Raw genomic sequence first — 23842 nt, 5'->3', positions numbered from 1 at the left:
AAATTGTAGATGTCTGAAACTGGAATTACGACTAGTCATTATTCAGTTGCCGACATCCGCAATGTGAACTACGGATATCCGCAACTGAAATGTAGATATCTGTAATGAAAAAAGCCCATACACATGAATGGCAAAAGTAGTTTGAATCGTACTAGTCCAAATGTACTTACGGATATCTAAAAATAGAGTTTTGCCTGGTCAAAATAGAATCAGGGATATCTTGAATTAGAGTTTCGACTAGGCATAATGACGTTGCAGATATCTCTAATGAATATCCTGTCTAGTTATTAAATGTTTAAACGACTTGCCATGTGCTGCGTCATGATGTCGTATGTGTTAAAACCAGCAGAGGGCAGCGGGCTTCTGTTAAGCAAGACTGAAAATATGAGATGTCCCCCTTTCTGCAACCTACACTGCTCTAAATATATATCACTTTACCCCTCTTACCTTTGTTTTATCAGGTGTCAGTATGGACCGAGTGCAAGATGAAATATAGAGTTGCAGAAGTTTAATTATATATGTGTTCCCTAATTATTTTGCTCTGCTTGCTTCCTTTTTTCATTAAAAGAAATTGATAAAACTGGAGCTGTTGTCATATCAGACCTATCCACCGAATTGCTGCTGAGTTGGCGTGTCTGGGAGAAACGGGACGAGGAGGAGAAAGAGGAGGCGGAGGAGGGGCAGTTGTGACTCATTCAGGTGGAGATGACAAAGCATTTTCTCTCCTCCTCACAAGAATACAAATGGCTGCAGGTGCTCTCTCTTTCTTAATTTAATTCAGTTCAATTAAATACATAGAAAATAGTGATACAGTACGTAAACATCTCGTCAGAAAAAGGAAGACGGAATCATATTTTTTGAGATTAGCTGTGTGATTACAGATTACACGACACAATCTCACAAGGCATATGATGTGAGAAAAAAAATCCTTTTTGCTTCCAGCGCTGAAGCTCTGCTGGTTATGTAACAGTGCTCACAAGCTCAGCATCTGGAAAGGTGTGTCCAGCGCAATCTGCCAATCAAAGTACGCAAATAGAAAGCCGGAGGCTGCGCTGAGCATGAGTGGGAGTCATCGGGAGAAAGATGGATGACGGGTGGAGGTGTGGCTGAGCCGCGGGGTTGCAGCATGACTTGAAAATGCTGCAGCATCCGGCCGTCTCTCCTCCTCCTCCTCATCCTCCTCCTCCTCCTCCTCCTCCTCTTCTCTCCATCTTGTGCATACCGGCTGTGTCCTCCCCCCTCTTTCTCTCAGTCTGCGTGCTATAGCCCTGCTGTGCGGTCCTCTCAGCCCTCTGTTGTAGCACCGAAGGGAGGAGGAGCCACCGGCACACACACTCACTCACACTCAGACACACACACACTCTCACATCATCTCTTCTGCTCGCTCACTGTAAGCACCAGCCAGGCCCGTTTGGAGCAGGGGAGCCCAGCTGTCTCGTCGCCCAAGATGGATGTATTCATGAAGGGGTTCTCCATGGCCAAGGAGGGGGTGGTGGCCGCCGCAGAGAAGACCAAAGCTGGCATGGAGGAGGCAGCAGCCAAGACCAAGGAAGGGGTGATGTATGTAGGTACGTAACATATCGTGGAGCTGCACCGAGTTGTACTAAAAAAGGAAAGTGGGTAAGCTTGGGGGGTAGATGTACTCATTTTTCGGTGTGTGTGTGTGTGGTTACATCATGTGTTTTTGCACCGTTTGAGGTGGGGTCCCATGGGTGTCCATGTCTGGGACACTTGTGAGAAGCGACAGGAACAGAGGGAGGAGGAGGAGGAGGAGGAGAAGGAGGAAGAAAGGAGGGGATGGAGAGAGCATTGGCAGGATACTGCTGCAGGACTGGTGCAGGGCAGAGGGTGGGGGTCTGACAGAGTGAAAGATAGACAGAGTGAGGAGGGGGACAACGAGATGGAGAAAAGTTGTAATTGGGTAGCAGGACAGTAGCTGTTAGAGGACCGGTCTGTCTGTTTTGGGGGAAAAAAGAATAAAAGAGGAGAAGAGAGATGTTGTGATGGTGCTGCCTCAAGCTTTTATCACCTGTCCTATTTTATTCACGTTGGTTTGTGGAGCAGCATGCAGAGGGACGTCCAGTGATGGACTCAAGTCCCCAGAGACCCAGTTTATCTGCCTTTTTTAATTTACAGAATAGAGTTGACCTACATTTAAAGGGGCTGTCATGCAATTTTTTTAAAGTGTATTCACAGATGTTTTAAAATAAATGTATACATTCACATTAATAATGCAAGTATATAAGGACAGACAAAGATTTTCTATTTTAAAAATGCTTCAGATGCTTAATGGTCACGCTGTGGTTCCCTCTACTTTTAAATTAGCTCCAGCAGCGAATGCGTCACATCTCAAGGTTACCTCCAGTACCAGGCTTTTAGGCCCGCCTGAGAGGGGAGGGGCGTTGTAAAACTAGGAGGGGAGGGTGAGGAGCTAGCGGAGTGGAAGTCTTCGTCGTCTGCAGTCACACAGCAGCCTCGGAAATCTTAATCACGACGATGAAAATGAAAGAGGAAAGAAAATGTAACGGTATGCGTGCAAGAGGCAATGTCCTGAGCTGAAAGAGTGGGAAGGGAGGTGAGGAAGACAGGGCAAGGATCACTTGAGCACTGCAGCAATTTGCTCACCCCCCTCCACCCTCACCCCATGCTCGTGTTGATGCGAGAACGTGCGCGTTTGTGGTGTTGCAGCAGCAGGATTTGCCTGCCAGTGTGAGCGGCTTTGATGACTAACCACCTTCCTCCCCCCGCAGCTTTTAAAACAACCCCCCCACCAACACATCCCGGGGAAAGATGGAGGGATGGAGGGGGAGAGACAGAGAGAGAGAAGGGAGGGCTGTTATGTCAGTAAAAGCTTTGAGCTTCTAGTCTCGAGGCTCCTGTATGAACAGATGGAGGGGCAGAAAAAGAGAGACAGTTGACACGTAGTGATGGAGGGATGATGGAGGTGGAGGGATGGCTGTCACTGGAAAATGAAACCTGGAGTACAGGTTGGTGAGGAGCTCAGGTAAAGGAGAGGGTGGAGAGAAAAGTAAGAGGGGTGAAAGAAAAGGGACATGCAGATCAAAGGGGGGAGGAACAGGAGAGGGGATGTGATCACTGAAGTGAGGAGGGTCGATGATGGCGCCGATAAACCACTGTTAACTGCCTGCAGCAGAGTGCATATGTCAGCATGTGAATGTGGGTACACAGTATCAAGGTCTGCACGCCCGCTTTCACAAACAGGCCAAACCTGGATAGACAGACAGACAGGCAGGACGTGCTCTGTAATTAAATAAAACAAAATCCCTCGAGTCACTGAACACAAGCTGCCACAAAATGGCTTATTTTTTCACAGTTTTATGATGGATTTTTTTTTGTTTTATGTTTTTATTTCATGGTTATTCATTTCCTATGTTCTAGTAATCAGGGTCGGTTTTAATTTCCATGTTTTTATGAATGAATAATACCATAAACTCACAAAAATCCGATTTTCTTTCTCATCAATTATATGCAAGAAGAAGCTTCTATGTGCTGATTTTCTGCACTGATATTAAAATGTGACTTTAGTCAGTTTTCCAGAAAGGGATTTGTGCTTCAGCAGTCCTGCTATTTCATAAAAAAGAGCAGTGATTTTTTGTCCTGTGATTGCCTTTACATCCCTTATTAATTATAACTTATGTAGTCATAAATTGATAATACACAGCTTTCTTTTTTACGTGTATGTAGTAAGTGTACACACATGTGAATGTCTCAGTGCATATATTATATCTTTTACATTGCTGCAAACGCATAAAAGTATATCACCATTATTAGGATTTTTCATTAAATCCGTGACATGTCTGAGCTTTCATCTGCTAAAGCATAAATCCTCCTCTGGAAAAAAAAAACCTGACTAAAGCCATATATTTGCACATTAGTTCATAATAGGAAAAAGCATTCACACACTGTAATCCGTGCAATCTTCGTCTATTGAGGCAAGCTTTCGATCGGGATTGTATCAGGATTATTTAAAAAATGGCCTTCTTGTTCTGGTTAAGTGCTAAGCCGTGTCCTTTTGCATCCCCTGGAGAACTGCTTCTGTTTGATCATTTAAATTACACTTTCACAAATGCGGTCTATAGTGAGATAGCTCACATACAGATATTCACAGTGACACTCAGGTGGCTCCCTCTGTTGACTGGGAGAAAGAAGCTGTGTCATTGCTGTGTGCGTGTGTTGGGCTGTACTGCAGTGCTGCTCAGTACTCAGGCACGTGGCTCATGTAGCACAGGGAGCGTGCAGAGAGATGGAGGGAAGCAGGAGACCGAGAGGACGGGTGGAGGCAGGATGCCGTTAATGGCAACATCTGTGTGAAAGAGGGAACAGTCAGTGTGCACGAAATCATGTCATTCTGCAGATTTATTCTTCCTTCGTTTCTACCTTCCTCCCATTATTCCCTTTCATCTCTCTTAGAGCAGATATTTCCCTCCTTCTATCCCTCGCTCTGGCAGATTATATAACCTCAATTTAATCTGCCTGGGATCATACAGTAATGAGCACAGTGCTGGTGAGCAGAGAGGGAAATGCAGAGAGGTGCTGTTTCACCAATAAAAAACATTTCCATAAAACATAAAATTATCAAGTCACCTATAAGCTTTATAGAGCTCTTAAACACCTAACACTGAGTTCTCAAGATTAAAAAGGGAAATATTATTATTATTATTATTATTATTATTTCGAAAAAGGCTTAAGACCCTTCCCCAAAATTAGGTAGGCACTGTAATTTGATTAACCCGCCCCAGGAACCCCTCATTGAGTGCTCTATATACCAAAATGTAGTGTTAATAACTGATGGTAAATAAGCCTATATACTTGAAGATTCACAAATGTGTTTACATTTTCAAAGCATGTATACAGTATGTATCTTTTCCTATGCAAAATGTTAAATTAATTAATCTGTATGTTTGTTTTATTTTATTAATTATGTGTTTGCTGGCTTTTTTTAATATTTTATTTATTTATTTATTTTGCTTTTAGTTATTTCATATATTTATATTTTATTATTTTATAAATATATATATATGTTCTTTTTTTTTAACCTTATTACTTAATTTTGAACCATCATTCCCTGTGTAGATATGTTATTTTGTCTAGGCAGTGAGGGGATGGAGGGTGGGAGAAAATTGAAAATGCTCTGTGTTAAATATCTGTGAATAATAATCTTTTTCTTAAATAAAAATATTATAAAAAAAATTAAAAAAGGGAAATATAACAGAAACTGAAACAATCCAGGATCACGTTCACTTTTAAAAACCAGAGAAACACATCAGTTACACTGCAGGACAGTCGAGTCTTTACCGTGAATGTATTTTTAGAAAGAGGAACGGATACTGCTGACCAGACACTCTCAGGGAGGATATGTCAGAGTCTATGTGGGCAGCAGCAGCAGCTAAGAAATGTCTCTAAAAGGAAGGATAAAATGTACAAAAATATACATCTAGAAATGTATTTACCAAAGTAAATGGGTGAAAACTTAAACAAAGCAACATTACATTTTACATTGATGTAATAGTTGCTACTTCTGAGGAGTGAATCCCGTTTATCTAATGATGTAATTTTGATGTTCATTATTAATGTCAGTTAATAAGTGTGTTTTCTTCTCATTACTACAAGATGAATGAACATTAGTGCGGTATAAGGGTCACGGCTTGATTTGTTGATGAATAAGAATAATGAAAATTTCATGCTCACATCCCTCACTAAAATAAATATTCACAAAATTCAAAATAAATCAACAAAAAAATGTAGATTAATCAAAGTAATGAAAACATGACAAAAAAAACAAGCAAACATAGGAATTGTAAAATATGTAATTTTTCTATTAAAGTAGGAAACATGTACATGCATTTGATTGTAATCTCTCTTTGATCTTCAGGCAGTAAGACAAAGGAGGGAGTTGTGTCATCAGTAAACACAGGTAAGGAAATCCTTTTGTAATCTCACAGGTGTTTGCTGTCTTCGCCCAGGATGAAACCAACGTCTAAATCAAAATCATGTATTTCCATTTGACTACAGATACACCATAAATGTCATTTTTGTGTTGTTTGTCAAAGTTTATTTTTGAGTTTGTAATGGGCTCATTGTTGCCCCTTGTGGCCGTTTGGGGGCAGTAATGAGCCTGTTATGTCTCATTATGAGGCAAAGAAGGCGCACTAGAAAATTTAAGCGTCACAGATTTGAGATCTAGACTTTATCGTTAATATTTTCAAACAGAATTTTTTCAAGAGGAAAGACTTCAGGAGTGAAGTCTAACAAATGTACGTCTGGTTAACCGCCCCACTTCTTTTAAAGACTAGCAGAACTATGCAGGCATATCTCAAAACACGGCAGGGCTAGAGAGACCGCGAAAATCAGTCACAAATATGGAAATATAGAGCGCTACAGGAATGAGTCCTAAAACCCGGAAATGTGTTAGTGCTTGCGGTTCCCTCGTCTCAAAGTCAGTGGGTTTTTAGTTAGATGCCTAAAATAAGGTCTGTGGTTAACACAAGCTGAAGACGTTTTACGTTTTGTCCTACGATATAAAATGTGTCAATAAATATCCCACTCTTGAATTTGGAAGCCTTTATTTGTCCTAAAAAAGGCGGTTGCTAACAAATGACTACAAAACGTCATCACGCCGACACGTCTGCCTTCATGCGACCGTGGTGTAGTTAATTTATAGCCTAATGTTCGCTTTTAACTTCTGACGATTGTATTCACACTTCAAAAATCACTTTCATAAAAGTGGTGTTCATTTGTGAAGAATATCTTACTGAACAAAACGCGCAAGTATCATAAATGTTTCTTTGCCACAGAGCTTATGTTCTGCAATAATCCGAGACCAAATGGAAAAATCCCATTGGCCTTTTGTCGAGGGAACCAGGGCGATGCTAACTTCATGGTTGGCCTACAAAAATGCGTCATCCCTGCACCACTCTTTTTGTCATTGAACAGAACTAATGCAAACATGCCTGTTCAGAACAGGCCGATTGCTTGGCCTCCAGCATTGCTGCTTATAGCTTTCTCGACAACCGCTCATCCAAACAACTTCACACACGACACTGCGCTTCCTTGAGTGCTGAGCAATACACCTGCCATGACATAGTTGCATCCCCGAGCGATGCTAGAATATACCAGTCATTTGGGTGCAAAAGCTCACATGAACGTTGACGGAGAGCGAGCTGCACCCAGCATGCTGTTTACTGGTCCAACAGTTAATATTGTAGCGAGCGATGGATATCGAGCTTTAACCAGCATGCCGTTCGGTGGTGTAACAGTTAATTGGGGTCTCCTCTCAATACACTACACAGTGTGTGTACTACTAATAAATATTTCCTGTAGATCTAAAGAGGTCGCACTCTAAACAGCACTTCCTTTGGTCATCCGCAATACACCCGCCAAGTGTGAAGTCGATCAGATGAATGGTTGTCAAGAAAATTGAACAGACCTACACACAGATACTCCTCCCATTTGAGTTAGATTTGAGCGTGTTTCAGTTTCACTAACCGTCCTCCACTTTGCGTCTCAGTGGCCAACAGGACCGTGGATCAGGCCAACATCGTTGGAGACACAGCGGTTGCCGGGGCCAATGAAGTGTCACAGGCAGGCGTGGAGGGGGTCGAGAACGTCGCCGCGTCAACCGGGCTGATCAACCAGGTCAGTTGTCATGGTAACGCTCAGACTGACTCTCAGGTCCAGAGGTCAGATTCTGCCTGAAACTGATATTGAATGATGTTTTATAGATGGCTGGTTTAGGATAAGCCACTAGATGGAGCTGTTTCACCATATTAAACACAGAGAGAGCTGCAGTATGTCAAAGAAATCTAATTTCCAGTGTCTCTCTTTTAACACAATGATACCTCAAAGCAGTGAAATTAACACACAATCCATTGATGGTTCTGCTGTTATTCATTGGGCTGCACTTCATCCATTCGTTTACTGCTATTATAGATAAATGGAACAGAGCTGCAACCAATATCAATTAATTCTCCAATTTCTGTTAAGTAATTGAGTATTTAATCTATAAAATAGTGACAAAATGTAGATCTTAGTTTCCCAGAGCCCAAGGTGACGTCTTCAAATAGCTTAATTTCTTGACAGAAACATAAGATAAACAAACTTGTTACAGATCCCTTAGATTTGTCCTAGTTTGGCATTTCTGTAACACAATTTCTTGTTACTTATCTATCAGTCTCGCTCTACTTAAAGGTACTATATGTAACAATTTACATGTATTAATCGCTTTGTATTGACAGTGTGTGAACAAATATTAACACACCTTAAAAAACCCAAGACCTTCCTCTTTCTCGGTTGCCTATAACAGCCTGTGGACTGATTTCTATGTGAAGGACTCGGGACAGTTTTGCTGGAAAACCCCAAAAGATGTGACATTTATGCGTGCTCCGAGTGCCTTGCCTCGCTTCAGCTCCCCTACAGCGCCAACAACGCGTAGCAAAAACACGGTCTTGATTGGATAACGTCAGCTAATTCAATTGGCTAGATCACCGTTTGCAAATTACTTTATCAGCTAACGTTACGAAGCAACCAACGGCAGATCCATGCAGTTTAGCTAAGTTACACGGCATGGATCTGGCGTTGGTTGCTTCGTAATTTAAGCCGATGAAGTAATTTGCAAACGGCAAACTAGTTAGTATCATGGACCCAATGGTCCAAATATAGGAACATTACCGATACTAACGTTATTCTAAATATGATATATGATTGTAACGTAATGTCACATCACTGTTCACGAGCGAGCGTGAGCAGCAAGATGTAGGTCACTTAATGGCCACCAGTGTGTGTCATAAACAACAAGGCGTACTTGCCAACCTTGAGACCTAAAAAATAGGGAGGATTTCAAACCCAAAGCGAGGGGTCTGCGGGTCGTCCCCCAGAAGAATGTGCGTTTCAGAGACTTTGTTTCCTGCATTCTGGTGACTTTTCAAGAATGAAAATAACAAAATAATAAGTACACTACAACAGCTTTCTATGTTAGATAGGCCTACTTTTAATTTTACTTTTAATTCTCAGGAAAGAAAACTGAGTAATTTGTTCCTCTGGCGTGAACTTGCCACCTCAGTTTTCATTCATTCATTCATTAATTTTGTGCCCCCATTTCTTTCCCTTAGTACTCTCCACTTCCCTCTCCTCTCCTCTCACTCACTGAAGGCCCATTCACACACAACGCGACAAACGGTACCGCAGCGCTCTGAAACCCGTTATTTCCAGTGGCTTGCGTCACGCCACGCAGCGTCGGCGTTAGGGGCGGGCCATGGGGGTCCAGGCCCGTCCAAAAAGGTCACTGTGCCCCCTCAGCTGAATTCTCTCCTGACAAAAAACTAAACTGAAATAACAGCTAAGCTATTAGTAAAATTAAGTCATTCAGTTTGGTAATGGAAGGACTTAACACTGCAATGCAAAATAAAGCACAAAACAGTGATAGTTTTGCATTTAGGAAACAACTAGGACATGTACTTGGGCTTGATTACATTGTTTTCTATTGGAGTGTCCTAACTGGCTGCGAACAACACGGCGCTGCACAGCGCGGCGTGACGTTTTGTCTGAACTTCTGTCGGATACACGGTTCCTTTATTTTCCTGTCACACATATTGAGAGGAACGGCTGATTAGTTTAGATAAAATGAGCCGAGAAAACCGGGTCAGTTGTCCTGGATGTAAATTAAAATATGAACTTGATTACTGACACTTTCAGCACAGGCATTAACGCTCGCAGTTATATGTAATAAAGTTCACTAGTGAAACTTTATTACGAGCTCCCTGTCAAAAAATATAACAGCCACCTCACTAATGGTTCAAATAAAACACGAACACACAGCGCAAAGATACAACTATGGAAACTATGGGGAATATGAACCGTCACGAAAATATTTCAGTAAGACGCCTTGTTTTGATCCGCTCTGTTTGCGTGTTTGGTTTTGTTTTGTTTTTTTCAATCTAGCCCAATAGAAAAAAATGAGAGAAAGTAGACCTACAAACCTGGTGCATTAAAGCACAATTAGGACCAAGAGAGTAAAAAGCATCCTGTGCTCCTCTCACATCTTACTCTTTCTACCTGTTTGGATTATTCTGTTCAGTATTATGGAATAAAACAATGGACTAATGTTACACTACAGCAGGCTGAGCAGGGACAACAACTGGTGAGTGAAACATCCACATTTAGTCTTTATAAACTTAAATTATAGTTATGAAGAAATCAGTCAGACTGTTAGATTAATGTGTTGTTTAACTCCCTGTTAACTGTATCTCGGCACCCGTGTGTGTACACATTTTAACCCTGGCACTAGCAAGACGCAGGGCGTGCCTGAGGAGTTATCTGTAGCCTCCAGTACTTCCTCATTTCAAAACAGAAACCAAAATAAGGTGGCAGCTGGCTGGAGAGGATCACTAGATAACAACCTACTTGCTCTTGGCTATATCGTATGTTATTTCCAGTAAATATCAAAAATAAAATGATGGTTTCTGATAAATAAAAAAAAAGTATGAATGTAGGAAGATAACACTATAATAAGTACTAATAAGTACTATTAACCCATCTTTGAGGCGGTGACGTCTTCAGCTCCAGTCTGATCTGGAGCTCACAGCTGATATGTTCCTGGTTTGTTTACATGATGTAACAGAAGTGCAGAATTAACGTATTCAGTGGACAGAGAGTGTCAGATGCAGCGCGATAGTCGGACGCTCGCATCCAGTTAGGACACGGTGTTAGTTTATAACCTGTTTTTGTGGACATAACAGCATGTGTATGCGTGCGTGCGCGCCTGTGCGCATAAGTAGCAGTATGTATACACCTCTCTGTCAGTTAATTTCTTTACATGAAACATGATAATGTTAAAGATACACTTAATAAAGACTATATGAGGTGAAAAAAAACGCCCCCTCCCTGTCAAAGCTGATTGCCCGTCCGCCCCTAACACTCTGGCGCCGACCCTGACGCCACGATGGCTATGCTGTGCCGCGGTGTCGCGAGCAGCTCTCCTCCGCCGGGTAACAACATTAAAAGTAGCTTTATTGTCGTCCGGGGGGAAACAGTAGAGCTTATAGACGCTGTCCAGTACCAGAATCAGGTTGAGATAACGCAAAAGGGAAAAAAAGGTGTGAAAAATCGGGAGAAATGCGAGAGAATCGTGACCCCGGGAGGAAACTGAGAGAGGGCAGGGAAAAACGTTACGAGTCTCCCGGGAAAATCGGGAGGGCGAGTATGTAACAAGGATTTTCTGAAAGTTACATATAGTACCTTTAAATGATTCAATTATTATCAACACTGTCTATATTCATTTATTGGTTGTTTCAGCACTAAAATGACCAACATGAGGATGTAAACCATTCTGTATTTGCACTGTATTAGTGTATTATGTGTTGTTTTTAACCAGGTCTCAAGTCAAAATATGCTTTTATATCCATTAAAGCTGAAATGTACTACTCTACAATGTACCGTTATTGACACATTTCCCTGAAATATTTGTTTAATTGACATACGTAACACTGATGGCCCTCCTTCTGCTCTTATGTTTTGTTGTCAAACCTATTTGTCAGATGTTAGATGGCCTTGCATCTAACTGTTGTGTCTTTCGTGCATGTCTTTCTAATAGTTTTTCTGTCTTGTGTGTTGCTTCTTTTGTTATAATATTGTGGCAATGCTTCTGTCTCGTGTGTTGTCCTGTGACGCTGTTTTTCTCACTGTGTTTGTTGTTTATGTTGTTTGTGTGTCTCATCTGTGTTTCCCTGATAGGAGGAGCCTGTATACGAGGTGCCTATTGGACAGAGCAGAGTGTGGGGTCATAGGTCAATCTGGGGTGGGCTGGGGTGGAAGGAGAGACAGAGAGGGGGATACTCTGCATGCTACATGCACCAAGTTACCAGTTTATTATGTACGCCTGTACAATCTAATACAATAATCCTGCAATAAATATTTCCCTGCAGAATGTTTTACGGTAGGATTTACTGCACGTTATATGGATTACATTATATGCCACAAGTGTACCTAATAAACTGGTAATTCGGTGTATATAAGCCCACAACAGACTAAGTGAGCGTCAAGAGAGAAAAGAAGAAGCTGCTGTGATGATTCCCAAATTAAAATGGACACAGATTTTATCTGTGGATAAAAGATTCTATTGATTGCATAAAAAAACAACATTATATCTTTGTGAGTAACTCACAGTTTCCTGTTCTGAATATTGCAAACACTTTCCTCCGATTTCTCAGACGCTCACTCATTCATGTGGTTTAGGCAACAATGATACTAAAACTCTCCATTTCTAACCATGCAGCTCCTCTGCGTAGCGTGATGTGACGAGCTCTCCGCCACATCTCCAGCATGTCAGACGAGCCACAGCCAGTGAATATATTCATGGCATGCATAAAAATAGCTTCATGCACTGCTCAGGCTGAACAAGGCCTGTGCACCTGGAGCCCGGGCACACTCACATGCTGTATAGCTCTAATCAACTAACCGAACCCCCTGGGAAGTCTTAAGCATGATAATAAGAGTTGAGTCAACCCTACAGCATGGTCTTTGTAGTCATAACTGCTTTATTATATCAGAGCTGCAGGAAAACGAAAGCTAGATGACCATTGGTGCTTGAGGCCCTCCGCCCTGCTATCACCTCATTCTCTCATCCTCTCTACTCCACCTCTTTTTTTGTGTCTGATTTGTTCTCGCTCTTCTTGTTTCCTCTTGCAGGGAGAATATGGGGGAATGGAGCAAGGTGGGGAAGGAGGAGAGGTAAGAAAACAAGTTAAAGTGCTGCTGCTGGGATTAAAGCAGAGCAGAAGATTTATAAGCAGCTCAGTCAAATCAAACAATGTGTGACACTTTTGGCTAAGTGCAGAGGTGGAGAGTAACTAAATACATTTACTCACTTTGCGTACTTCCTTCTATTACATTTATATGCTTATGGTTTTTACTGCGTTCAATTTATCTCCGGCTGCAGAAACTGATTACTTAAATTAATATTTCTCATGCTCATCGCTACAGATGAATGAGTATACTAGTTTAGACTTTAAAGAGTACTCCACCGATTTAGATGGATAATTGATGACAAAAACAACGGTTTTTTTTACCCATCAATGTCAGCTACAGTAGTCAAATGTTTAAATTATATAAGTGAATAAGAGAACTGTAATATATGGACAGAAAGTACTGACCGTGCCTTTAACACTCTGAAAGGCACCATTGTTTTAAGGAGTGCTTTCACTTTTGATATTGAAGTACATTTTGTCCTTTTTGTTTTTACTTTTTAAGTTTAATGAAGCAATTTACAAAAAAGAGATGAATTAATTTACTTTACTAATTAAGATGTTTCATATCGAACATACGATCATGTATTTGTCCCATGGAAAAAATCTCCTTCTTATCGAGACAGGGACTCCATGATTGAGTCCCTGTCCCTTTAATTTCTCAGAACAAATGAAAAAATCCACAAGTGCAGAAAGAATATTCCAGACTGTTTTCAATGCAAATCAGTTTTAGACTAAACCGCTGCTTTGATCTTTAATAACTTGCTGTATTTTATAAGAAAATCATATATTTTTAATGTGAAATCTTAATCTCAATATAAACAATGCACTACAGCTGTCGGATAAATGTAGTGCAGTAAAAAAGTACAATATTCCCCAAGTACAAGAACCTTGAAATTGTACTTAAAGGAACAGTGTGTAACATTTCAGGGGATCGATTGGCAGAGATTGAATATCATATTCATCACTATATTTTCATTTGTGTATAATCACCTGAAACTAAGAATTGTTGTGTTTTCGTTAGCTTAGAATGAGCCCTTCATATCTAAATATGGTAGCGGGTCCTCTTCACGGAGTCCGCCATGTTGTTGTCTCCACAAAACTTAAAGGTGCCGTGTGTAGCATTTGGCAGCATCTAGCAGTGAGGTTGCAGATTGCAACCAAATAAAACTACTCCGGTGTGCCAAGCGTATAGGAGAACTACAGTGGCCGACGTGAAATCGTGAATGCCCCTATCTAGAGCCAGCGTTTGGTTTGTACGTTCTGGGCTACTGTAGAAACATGGCGGCCGGTCCCCCGAAATGTTACACACTGTTCCTTTCATATAGGGAGCGGGTCCTCTTCATGGAGTCCACCATGTTGCTCCGCCATGTTTCTACAGTAGCCCATAACGGACAAACTAAACACTGGCTCTAGAAAGAGTCTTTTTATGTTTTTACGTTACCTGAAGGCCACCGTAGTTTTCCGACATGCATGCATATTTTTATGTATTTATTTGGTTTAAAAGGTTAGTTCTGTCATATGAGCCGCGGCGTGCAAAACCGTGTTACCGCCAGCTGCCGTCTGACTTCCGTTGCTCCTAAAGTAGTGTTATTATGGTAAGGATGCCCTCTGAGTGAGTCAAACGGCGTTACCACGGTTTTGCAGTCGCCGACTCACGTTACCGCAAAAAGGGAGGAGTGAGCGGAGGGGTATTCAGTTGGTTGCAATCTGCAACCACACCACTAAATGCCACCAAATCCTACACAATACACCTTTAATTGCAGTACTTAGTTACTCTCCACCACTGCTCATTGAATAGTAAACTGTTCTTGATGTATAATATCTGTGGAGTGTTTTATTACATTGTGGTACTGCTACTTATACTCAAGTAAAGGATCTAAATATGTCTGACATCATCTTCCTTCTGTTCTTCCTTTCTTCCAGGGGTATTAGTCGTCTTCAGGACCTTCCCTCCCGTGCTCTCCGGCGGCCCCTCGCTCCCCTCGCCTCGCTGTACCAGACTCCAGATGTTCAACATATTTTTTGTGACTTTACAGAACCAAAATCAACTAAAACAGACTCTTCCGGATGCCGCACCTCAGCCCCTGTCTCCCCCTCTGCCTCGTCACTCCGTGATGCCTCTCCCCCAGCAGCCCTCTGCCACCTGTCCTCACCCACCTGTCCTCACCCCGTCTCCGCCCCTCTGATTTTCTGCAGCCTGTAGCTTTCCCTCCACCGCCCGTCTTACCCTCGCCTCACCTGTGTGTTAGTGTCGTCCTGATATGAACCCTGGTGTTGTTACAGCCCCCTAGGCCTACCAACCGTTAGGGAAACCTCACTCACAAACACACACCTACAAATAAACAAAAAGAGACGCACTTTCATCCCACACATGCATGAAACACGCGTATACAGTACATACCGCAAAATTCCAGCACAGACGCACACACTGGGCAAACGTGTTGACTCTTGCAGTCTACAACAATAACTCACTGAGTGACCGAGGCAGGGTATGAGAGGGTGTGTGATCTGCTGTTTGTGTGCCTGTGTGTTCATGTTAGCTTCTATACGTGTGTGTGCATGTGTAGCTGCTGGCGTAAAAAATAAATCTCCAGAGGCTTGTGCAGGGAATCGTGTATTGAGGACAGATATGATTCTGTTTTGTGTGCAGTAGTTAGTTAGTTAGCTACAGTAGACTGCATGAACAGATGTGTAGAATGACTTGTCTCGTGTTGTAACTATAGAGTAGCAGCTGTTCTGTGTAGCTTCGTATGGCTTTGTGTGTGTTTGGCCTCGACATTTAGAAACAGGGTTATTAACCAGGAAGCAATACACAATGCTAATTTTTCTCAGCTGTTAGAGCGGAAACTTTGTGTTCATGTGATGCATGAGAGGACAAGAGCAGTTGTTCCACAAGTTATATAGTTTTCAAATGTTCAAAGAATTTATCTATAACGTTCAATATTTGTGGCTAAATAAGCAAAATTAAAGTGAGGAGACAACCAGATTTTGATTCTCAAACTCTGATTGGTTCGTGGGAATCCCTGACATCTCCTTTTTCATCAGTGTTGCTCCGACTTTGACAGAAAATAATGTGTTCACGTATGCAGGACCAAATCATTTATAGTACTTATTATAAACTTGGCTGAATTTGATTTTTTTTTTTTTTCAAATTTAAAGCTACTGAAGGGGAAATTCAAAGGGAAAACTGGGTTAAAGGGGTTAAAAATGGGACTTAATCAAAGGAGGATATAAGAGCAGCTGATACTGATCACCTCTTGTTGTCGTGTAGTTGCTTTTTAGTCTTTGTGAAACTGGTTTGCATGCCATCAGGAGAAACAAGCAGTGTGGACATTAGTCTGTTAGTTATTGCAATTTCTGTGATGAAAAACATTTATTCAGTGAGGGAATCAGCCCGCTAAGAGAGCAGAATGAAGGTTTTGTTTTTAATCATGGTTCAGCTTTATATGTAGTTCTGTGTACAGCTTGAATTCGGGGATGTGTAGTTGTTTTGAGGGTAGTTTTTTTTTTTATTTCACACTAACTAGTCTGAACCCTGGCTGTTCTGAAGATCCCACCCATCAACCGTCTCAGCCAATCAGAGGATTCCCTTCTCCTCTCCATCAGTGTGATGCCACCTTTCACTGCTCGTCTGCCCGGCATCGGTGTGTGTGTCTGTATGCACTGTATGTGTGTATACACGTGTATGTATGTATGTGTGTGTGTGTGTGTGTGTGTTAACATAGAACCAGTTCAGCCAGCAAAGTGTGTGTGTGTTTGTGTTGGAGGAGGTTTGTGTATTTTTACTTTGAGGTCAATGGAAACTGATGACTGCATGTTGCCTTATCAAGCAATCTGACATTCACACACGTACACTACACACTACACCACACCCGTACCAACGCACACTTACACAACACACTCTAAACAACACACAATCACAGATCCCACCTCAAATACACAAACACAAATCACACACCATGTTTAAGTTGGCATCAAAGCAGACTCGCTGATTTTATAAACAGTACCAGTGAAATTAAAAAGGTTTTGTTGAAATCCAGCAACTGTGTCGAGAATTTATTTGAAGAGGAGGAAAACTGGGTGTTGAGTTTTGATCTTGGGGCCAGATTATCCCACTAAGGGGCCAACTTCGTTATACAGAAAGCAATGGTGAGTGTCATAGGGGATCTCCGCTAATGAATCTGAGGGCAGAATGATAAACTGAGGGTTTGAGAGTGGTGGATTATATCACCATAAAACCAGTGGTGGAAGAAGTACTTGGATCTTTTACGTAAGTAAAAGTACCAATACCACGATGTATACGTACTCCATTACAAGTAAAAGTCATTCATTTAAAATCTTACTTATTTTAAAGCACAGGTGTATTATAATTAGGGCTGTCAAAGTTAACGCGATAATAACGAGTTTAGGCCAATTAGTTTTAATGCCACTAAATTCTTTAACGCATTAACGCAACTATGAATCAATCAATATTTTACTATTATTAAGTATATTTTTTATACATAAATGCAGATACCTCAAAACTAAACCCTGTCTGAATAGTATGAAGAATGACATAAAACTGCTCAGTAAATCTTTGTCGATTATGACTGACAAAAAAATTGTTAAATTATTTTCTTTATTTGGTTTGTGCAAATTAATTTAAGATGAGCCTTGTTTCTTTTCTTTTATGATACATATTTTTTCTTTTTTTAATTAATTTATTATTTTGTATTACTTGTTCCTTGACCAGTTTTACTTTATTTTATTCACTTTGAATGTTATCTTTGATATTATGTTGTTGCCCATGCTCAACTCAAAGTTGTTTTTCTTACTGTTATGATAATTGACAGTTCCTTGTTGTGTGTATATTTTTGATAACGAAAAAAAACAAAAGAAAAACAACGAGCGTGTTAATTGTGATGATGACGTAATTTCCTGTTGGCACACTTATGGTGAAGACCCACGTGCACTGAGGTGCAGACCATCTTTCACAAGAAGTTCGTCACAATTCTAGAACGTTCTAGAACAGATTAAAGTTCTTTTGGCACAGATGAAGACAAACCAACGTTCGAATATACTCAGCAGTATATTGAGTGAGTGGAACTGGAAATGAGGACCTGAAACATCATTTGTTCCTGCATGAATGATATGGAATGGCGGCCATGTGGAGGCAGAGAAGAGCGCAGATTGCCAGGCTGCCAGTGACCAGCTGACGTATAGCCAACCTGTGAGGTTAGTAACCAGCGTGTGAGCAACAAAACTGTTCACAGGGCATGTTGTAGTGATTTTATCTTTAGTTGGCTAGTTAGCTCCAATGCTAAAAACAAACCGGTGCTAGCAGCAAATCCGCTTGCAGTTGGCTGTTCTAACCAGCAGACTTAAAACTTATGATCTGAGTGGTCGATGGCTAAAAACTTCTTCTTAGTTAAAAAAAAATACAGATGAAACGACCTGGATCTAAAAGTGTGTTTAAAAATGATAATTTATGAGAGCTTTTGGCAGACAAATACAACACATGCAATAGTATAGAATGTAATGAAAATGTCATATAAAAAGTCAAAGTATAGTATGTCATAAAAAAAAAGTCATATTGTAGTAAAGAAAATGTAAAAAAAAAAAAAGAAGTCACAGTATAGTATGTCTAAAAAGGTCCTAATAAAAGCTCACAAATAAGGTATAGTCTAGTATGTCAAAAATGTATTATGTCTAAAAACGTCATAGCATAGCACATCGAAAAAAAGTCATGAAGTCATAGTATGTTGAAAAAAAACTCATAGTATAGTACATTAAAAAAAGGGAAAAATAGTCATAGTACAACATGTCGAAAAAACGTTCAAAAAAATGTCATAGTATAGTATGTCGGAAAAAAAAGCTTAGTATGTTGAAAATTTAAAAAAAAAAGTAATGGTATAGTATGTTGAAGAAAAGGCATAGTATAGTATGTCGAAAAAATGTCAAAAGTCATAGTATAGTATGTCGAAAAAATCATGGTATAGTACGTCAAAAAAATGCAAAAAAGTCATAGTATAGTATCTAAAAAAAAAAGTCATAGTATAGTATGTCGAAAAAAGTCATATATAGTATGTTGAAAAAAGTCAGAGTATTGTATGTAAAAAAAAATGCAAAAAAGTCATAGTATAGTTTGTCGAAAAAAAGTCATCGCATACAATGTCTACAATTTAAAAAAAAAAAAAAATCATAGTTTATTAAGTTAAAAAAAAATCGAAAAAGTCATAGTATAGTACATCGAAAGATTCCATGACATAAAGTCATAGTATAGTATGTCGAAAAAAAGTCATGGGATAGTATGTCGAAAAAAAGTCATAGTATATGTCAAAAAGCTAAAAAAGTCATATAGTATGTCGAAAAAAAAGTCATAGTGTAGTATGTCGAAAAAAAAATTAAAAAGTCATAGCACAGTATGTCAGAAAAGTCATAGTATACTGTCGAACTGCCATACTATGCCATACTATAATATGTCGAAAAAAAAGTCATAGTATAGTATGTCAAAAAAATAAAAGATTTCATAGTATAGTATGTCGAAAAAAAAGTCATAGTATAGTATGTTGAAAAAAGTCAGAGTATTGTATGTAAAAAAAATGCAAAAAAGTCATAGTATAGTTTGTCGAAAAAAAGTCATCGCATACAATGTCTACAATTTAAAAAAAAAAAAAAATCATAGTTTATTAAGTTAAAAAAAAATCGAAAAAGTCATAGTATAGTACATCGAAAGATTCCATGACATAAAGTCATAGTATAGTATGTCGAAAAAAAGTCATGGGATAGTATGTCGAAAAAAAGTCATAGTATAGTATGTCAAAAAGCTAAAAAAGTCATATAGTATGTCGAAAAAAAAGTCATAGTGTAGTATGTCGAAAAAAAAATTAAAAAGTCATAGCACAGTATGTCGGAAAAGTCATAGTATACTGTCGAACTGCCATACTATGCCATACTATAATATGTCGAAAAAAAAAAATAGTATAGTATGTCAAAAAAATAAAAGATTTCATAGTATAGTATGTCGAAAAAAAAGTCATAGTATAGTATGTTGAAAAAAGTCAGAGTATTGTATGTAAAAAAAAATGCAAAAAAGTCATAGTATAGTTTGTCGAAAAAAAGTCATCGCATACAATGTCTACAATTTTAAAAAAAAAAAAATCATAGTTTATTAAGTTAAAAAAAAATCGAAAAAGTCATAGTATAGTACATCGAAAGATTCCATGACATAAAGTCATAGTATAGTATGTCGAAAAAAAGTCATGGGATAGTATGTCGAAAAAAAGTCATAGTATAGTATGTCAAAAAGCTAAAAAAGTCATATAGTATGTCGAAAAAAAAGTCATAGTGTAGTATGTCGAAAAAAAAATTAAAAAGTCATAGCACAGTATGTCGGAAAAGTCATAGTATACTGTCGAACTGCCATACTTTACCATACTATAATATACCGAAAAAAATAAATAGTATAGTATGTCAAAAAAATAAAAGATTTCATAGTATAGTATGTCGAAAAAAAAGTCATAGTATAGTATGTTGAAAAAAGTCAGAGTATTGTATGTAAAAAAAAATGCAAAAAAGTCATAGTATAGTTTGTCGAAAAAAAGTCATCGCATACAATGTCTACAATTTTAAAAAAAAAAAAATCATAGTTTATTAAGTTAAAAAAAAATCGAAAAAGTCATAGTATAGTACATCGAAAGATTCCATGACATAAAGTCATAGTATAGTATGTCGAAAAAAAGTCATGGGATAGTATGTCGAAAAAAAGTCATAGTATAGTATGTCAAAAAGCTAAAAAAGTCATATAGTATGTCGAAAAAAAAGTCATAGTGTAGTATGTCGAAAAAAAAATTAAAAAGTCATAGCACAGTATGTCGGAAAAGTCATAGTATACTGTCGAACTGCCATACTTTACCATACTATAATATACCGAAAAAAATAAATAGTATAGTATGTCAAAAAAATAAAAGATTTCATAGTATAGTATGTCGAAAAAAAAGTCATAGTATAGTATGTTGAAAAAAGTCAGTATTGTATGTAAAAAAAATGCAAAAAAGTCATAGTATAGTTTGTCGAAAAAAAGTCATCGCATACAATGTCTACAATTTAAAAAAAAAAAAAAAAATCATAGTTTATTAAGTTAAAAAAAAATCGAAAAAGTCATAGTATAGTACATCGAAAGATTCCATGACATAAAGTCATAGTATAGTATGTCGAAAAAAAGTCATGGGATAGTATGTCGAAAAAAAGTCATAGTATATGTCAAAAAGCTAAAAAAGTCATATAGTATGTCGAAAAAAAAAGTCATAGTGTAGTATGTCGAAAAAAAAATTAAAAAGTCATAGCACAGTATGTCAGAAAAGTCATAGTATACTGTCGAACTGCCATACTATGCCATACTATAATATGTCGAAAAAAAAAAAATAGTATAGTATGTCAAAAAAATAAAAGATTTCATAGTATAGTATGTCGGAAAAAAAAAAATAGTATAGTATGTTGAAAAAAGTCAGAGTATTGTATGTAAAAAAAATGCAAAAAAGTCATAGTATAGTTTGTCGAAAAAAAGTCATCGCATACAATGTCTACAATTTAAAAAAAAAAAAAAAATCATAGTTTATTAAGTTAAAAAAAAATCGAAAAAGTCATAGTATAGTACATCGAAAGATTCCATGACATAAAGTCATAGTATAGTATGTCGAAAAAAAGTCATGGGATAGTATGTCGAAAAAAAGTCATAGTATAGTATGTCAAAAAGCTAAAAAAGTCATATAGTATGTCGAAAAAAAAGTCATAGTGTAGTATGTCGAAAAAAAAATTAAAAAGTCATAGCACAGTATGTCGGAAAAGTCATAGTATACTGTCGAACTGCCATACTATGCCATACTATAATATGTCGAGAAAAAAAAAATAGTATAGTATGTCAAAAAAATAAAAGATTTCATAGTATAGTATGTCGAAAAAAAAGTCATAGTATAGTATGTCGAAAAAAAAAAAAAAAAAGTCATAGTATAGTATGTCGAAAAAAGTCATGAAAAAAAGTCAGTATAATATTTCGAAAAATTCCATGAAAAAGTCATAGTATAGTATGTCAAAATATTTTATGAAAAAAAAGTCATAGTATAGTATGTCGACATTTTTTATGAAAAAAAGTCATAGTGTAGTATGTCGAAAAAAATTTTAAAAAGTCATAGCACATTAATTCGAAAAAGTCATAGTATACTGTCGAACTGCCATACTATGCCATACTATAATATGTCGAAAAAAAAGAAATAGTATAGTATGTCGAAAAAAATTAAAAAAGTCATGGTATAGTATGTCGAAATAATTCATGAAAAAAAGTCGTAGTATAGTATGTCGAAATATTTTATTGAAAAAAGTCATAGTATAGTGATGTCGAAAAATTCCATGAAAAAGTCATAGTATAGAATGTCGAAATTTTTTATGAAAAAGTCATAATATAGTATGCCGAACATATTCATGAAAAAAAAGTTATAGTATAGTATGTCGAAAGATTTCACGAAAAAAAGTCATAGTATAGTATGTCGAACTTTTTTATGGAAAAAGTCATATGTCGAACAAATTCATGAAAAAACGTCATAGTACAGTATGACAAAAAATTTAATGAAAAAAAGTCATAGTATAGTAAATTTATGTCGACAATTTAATAAAAAAAAAAGTCAGTATACTAATGTTGAAAAAAATCATGAAAAACACTCATTGTATAGTATGTCGAATTCTTTTATGAAAAAAAGTCATAGTGTAGTATCTCGAATTCTTTTATGAAAAAAAGTCATAGTATGTCGAAGAATTTAATGAAAAAAGTCATTAGTATGTCGAAATAATTCATGAAAAAAAGTCATAGTATAGTATGTCGAAATATTTTATTGAAAAAAGTCATAGTATAGTGATGTCGAAAAATTCCATGAAAAAGACATAGTATAGAATGTCGAAATTTTTTATGAAAAAGTCATAATATAGTATGCCGAACATATTCATGAAAAAAAAGTTATAGTATAGTATGTCGAAAGATTTCACGAAAAAAAGTCATAGTATAGTATGTCGAACTTTTTTATGGAAAAAGTCATATGTCGAACAAATTCATGAAAAAACGTCATAGTACAGTATGACAAAAAATTTAATGAAAAAAAGTCATAGTATAGTAAATTTATGTCGACAATTTAATAAAAAAAAAAGTCAGTATACTAATGTTGAAAAAAATCATGAAAAACACTCATTGTATAGTATGTCGAATTCTTTTATGAAAAAAAGTCATAGTGTAGTATCTCGAATTCTTTTATGAAAAAAAGTCATAGTATGTCGAAGAATTTAATGAAAAAAGTCATTAGTATGTCGAAATAATTCATGAAAAAAAGTCATAGTATAGTATGTCGAAATATTTTATTGAAAAAAGTCATAGTATAGTGATGTCGAAAAATTCCATGAAAAAGACATAGTATAGAATGTCGAAATTTTTTATGAAAAAGTCATAATATAGTATGCCGAACATATTCATGAAAAAAAAGTTATAGTATAGTATGTCGAAAGATTTCACGAAAAAAAGTCATAGTATAGTATGTCGAACTTTTTTATGGAAAAAGTCATATGTCGAACAAATTCATGAAAAAAAGTCATAGTACAGTATGACAAAAAATTTAATGAAAAAAAGTCATAGTATAGTAAAATTATGTCGACAATTTAATAAAAAAAAAAGTCAGTATACTAATGTTGAAAAAATTCATGAAAAACACTCATTGTATAGTATGTCGAATTCTTTTATGAAAAAAAGTCATAGTGTAGTATCTCGAATTCTTTTATGAAAAAAAGTCATAGTATGTCGAAGAATTTAATGAAAAAAGTCATTAGTATGTCGAAATAATTCATGAAAAAAAGTCATAGTATAGTATGTCGGAAAAAATTAAAAAAGCCATACTATAGTATGTCAAAAAAAATTCATAGTATAGTATGTCAAAAAATGTCATATAGTATGTCAAAAAATGTCATAGTATAGGATGTCAAAAAATAAAAAAGTCATAGTATGGAATGTCAAAAAAAGTTATAGTATAGTATGTCGAATTGTTTTTTAAAAAGTCATAGTATAGTAT

At 37.4% G+C, this 23842-nt stretch overlaps 1 protein-coding gene and 1 long non-coding RNA gene across 4 annotated transcripts; one reads left to right on the top strand and one right to left on the bottom strand.

Moving 5' to 3' along the window:
• Positions 1-754: 754 nt before the first annotated feature.
• Positions 755-17590, bottom strand: LOC119478950. The gene is made up of 3 exons (XR_005204570.1): positions 17576-17590; positions 7507-7718; positions 755-4324 (listed from the first exon to the last, which is right to left on the bottom strand). It is a non-coding gene; the product is annotated as an uncharacterized LOC119478950 (long non-coding RNA).
• On the top strand, positions 1412-16800 carry sncgb (synuclein, gamma b (breast cancer-specific protein 1)). 3 transcript variants are annotated; one of them, XM_037754047.1, is made up of 6 exons: positions 1412-1568; positions 5894-5935; positions 7529-7656; positions 11749-11766; positions 12703-12744; positions 14685-16800. In XM_037754047.1, exons 1-6 carry the CDS (start codon positions 1448-1450, stop codon positions 14691-14693), a joined length of 360 nt encoding a protein of 119 aa, XP_037609975.1. In that variant the 5' UTR covers positions 1412-1447; the 3' UTR covers positions 14694-16800. The 3 variants fall into 3 exon arrangements, with proteins under 3 accessions (XP_037609975.1, XP_037609976.1, XP_037609974.1); XM_037754048.1 differs by lacking the exon at positions 11749-11766; XM_037754046.1 differs by lacking the exons at positions 1412-1568; positions 5894-5935; positions 7529-7656 and adding an exon at positions 10921-11215.
• Positions 17591-23842: the final 6252 nt, after the last annotated feature.

Source organism: Sebastes umbrosus, chromosome 20 (assembly GCF_015220745.1).
Source record: "Sebastes umbrosus isolate fSebUmb1 chromosome 20, fSebUmb1.pri, whole genome shotgun sequence".
Lineage (NCBI taxonomy): Eukaryota > Metazoa > Chordata > Actinopteri > Perciformes > Sebastidae > Sebastes > Sebastes umbrosus.
Note: the sequence above shows the minus strand (reverse complement) of the source record. Positions and strands in the feature narration are given on the sequence as shown.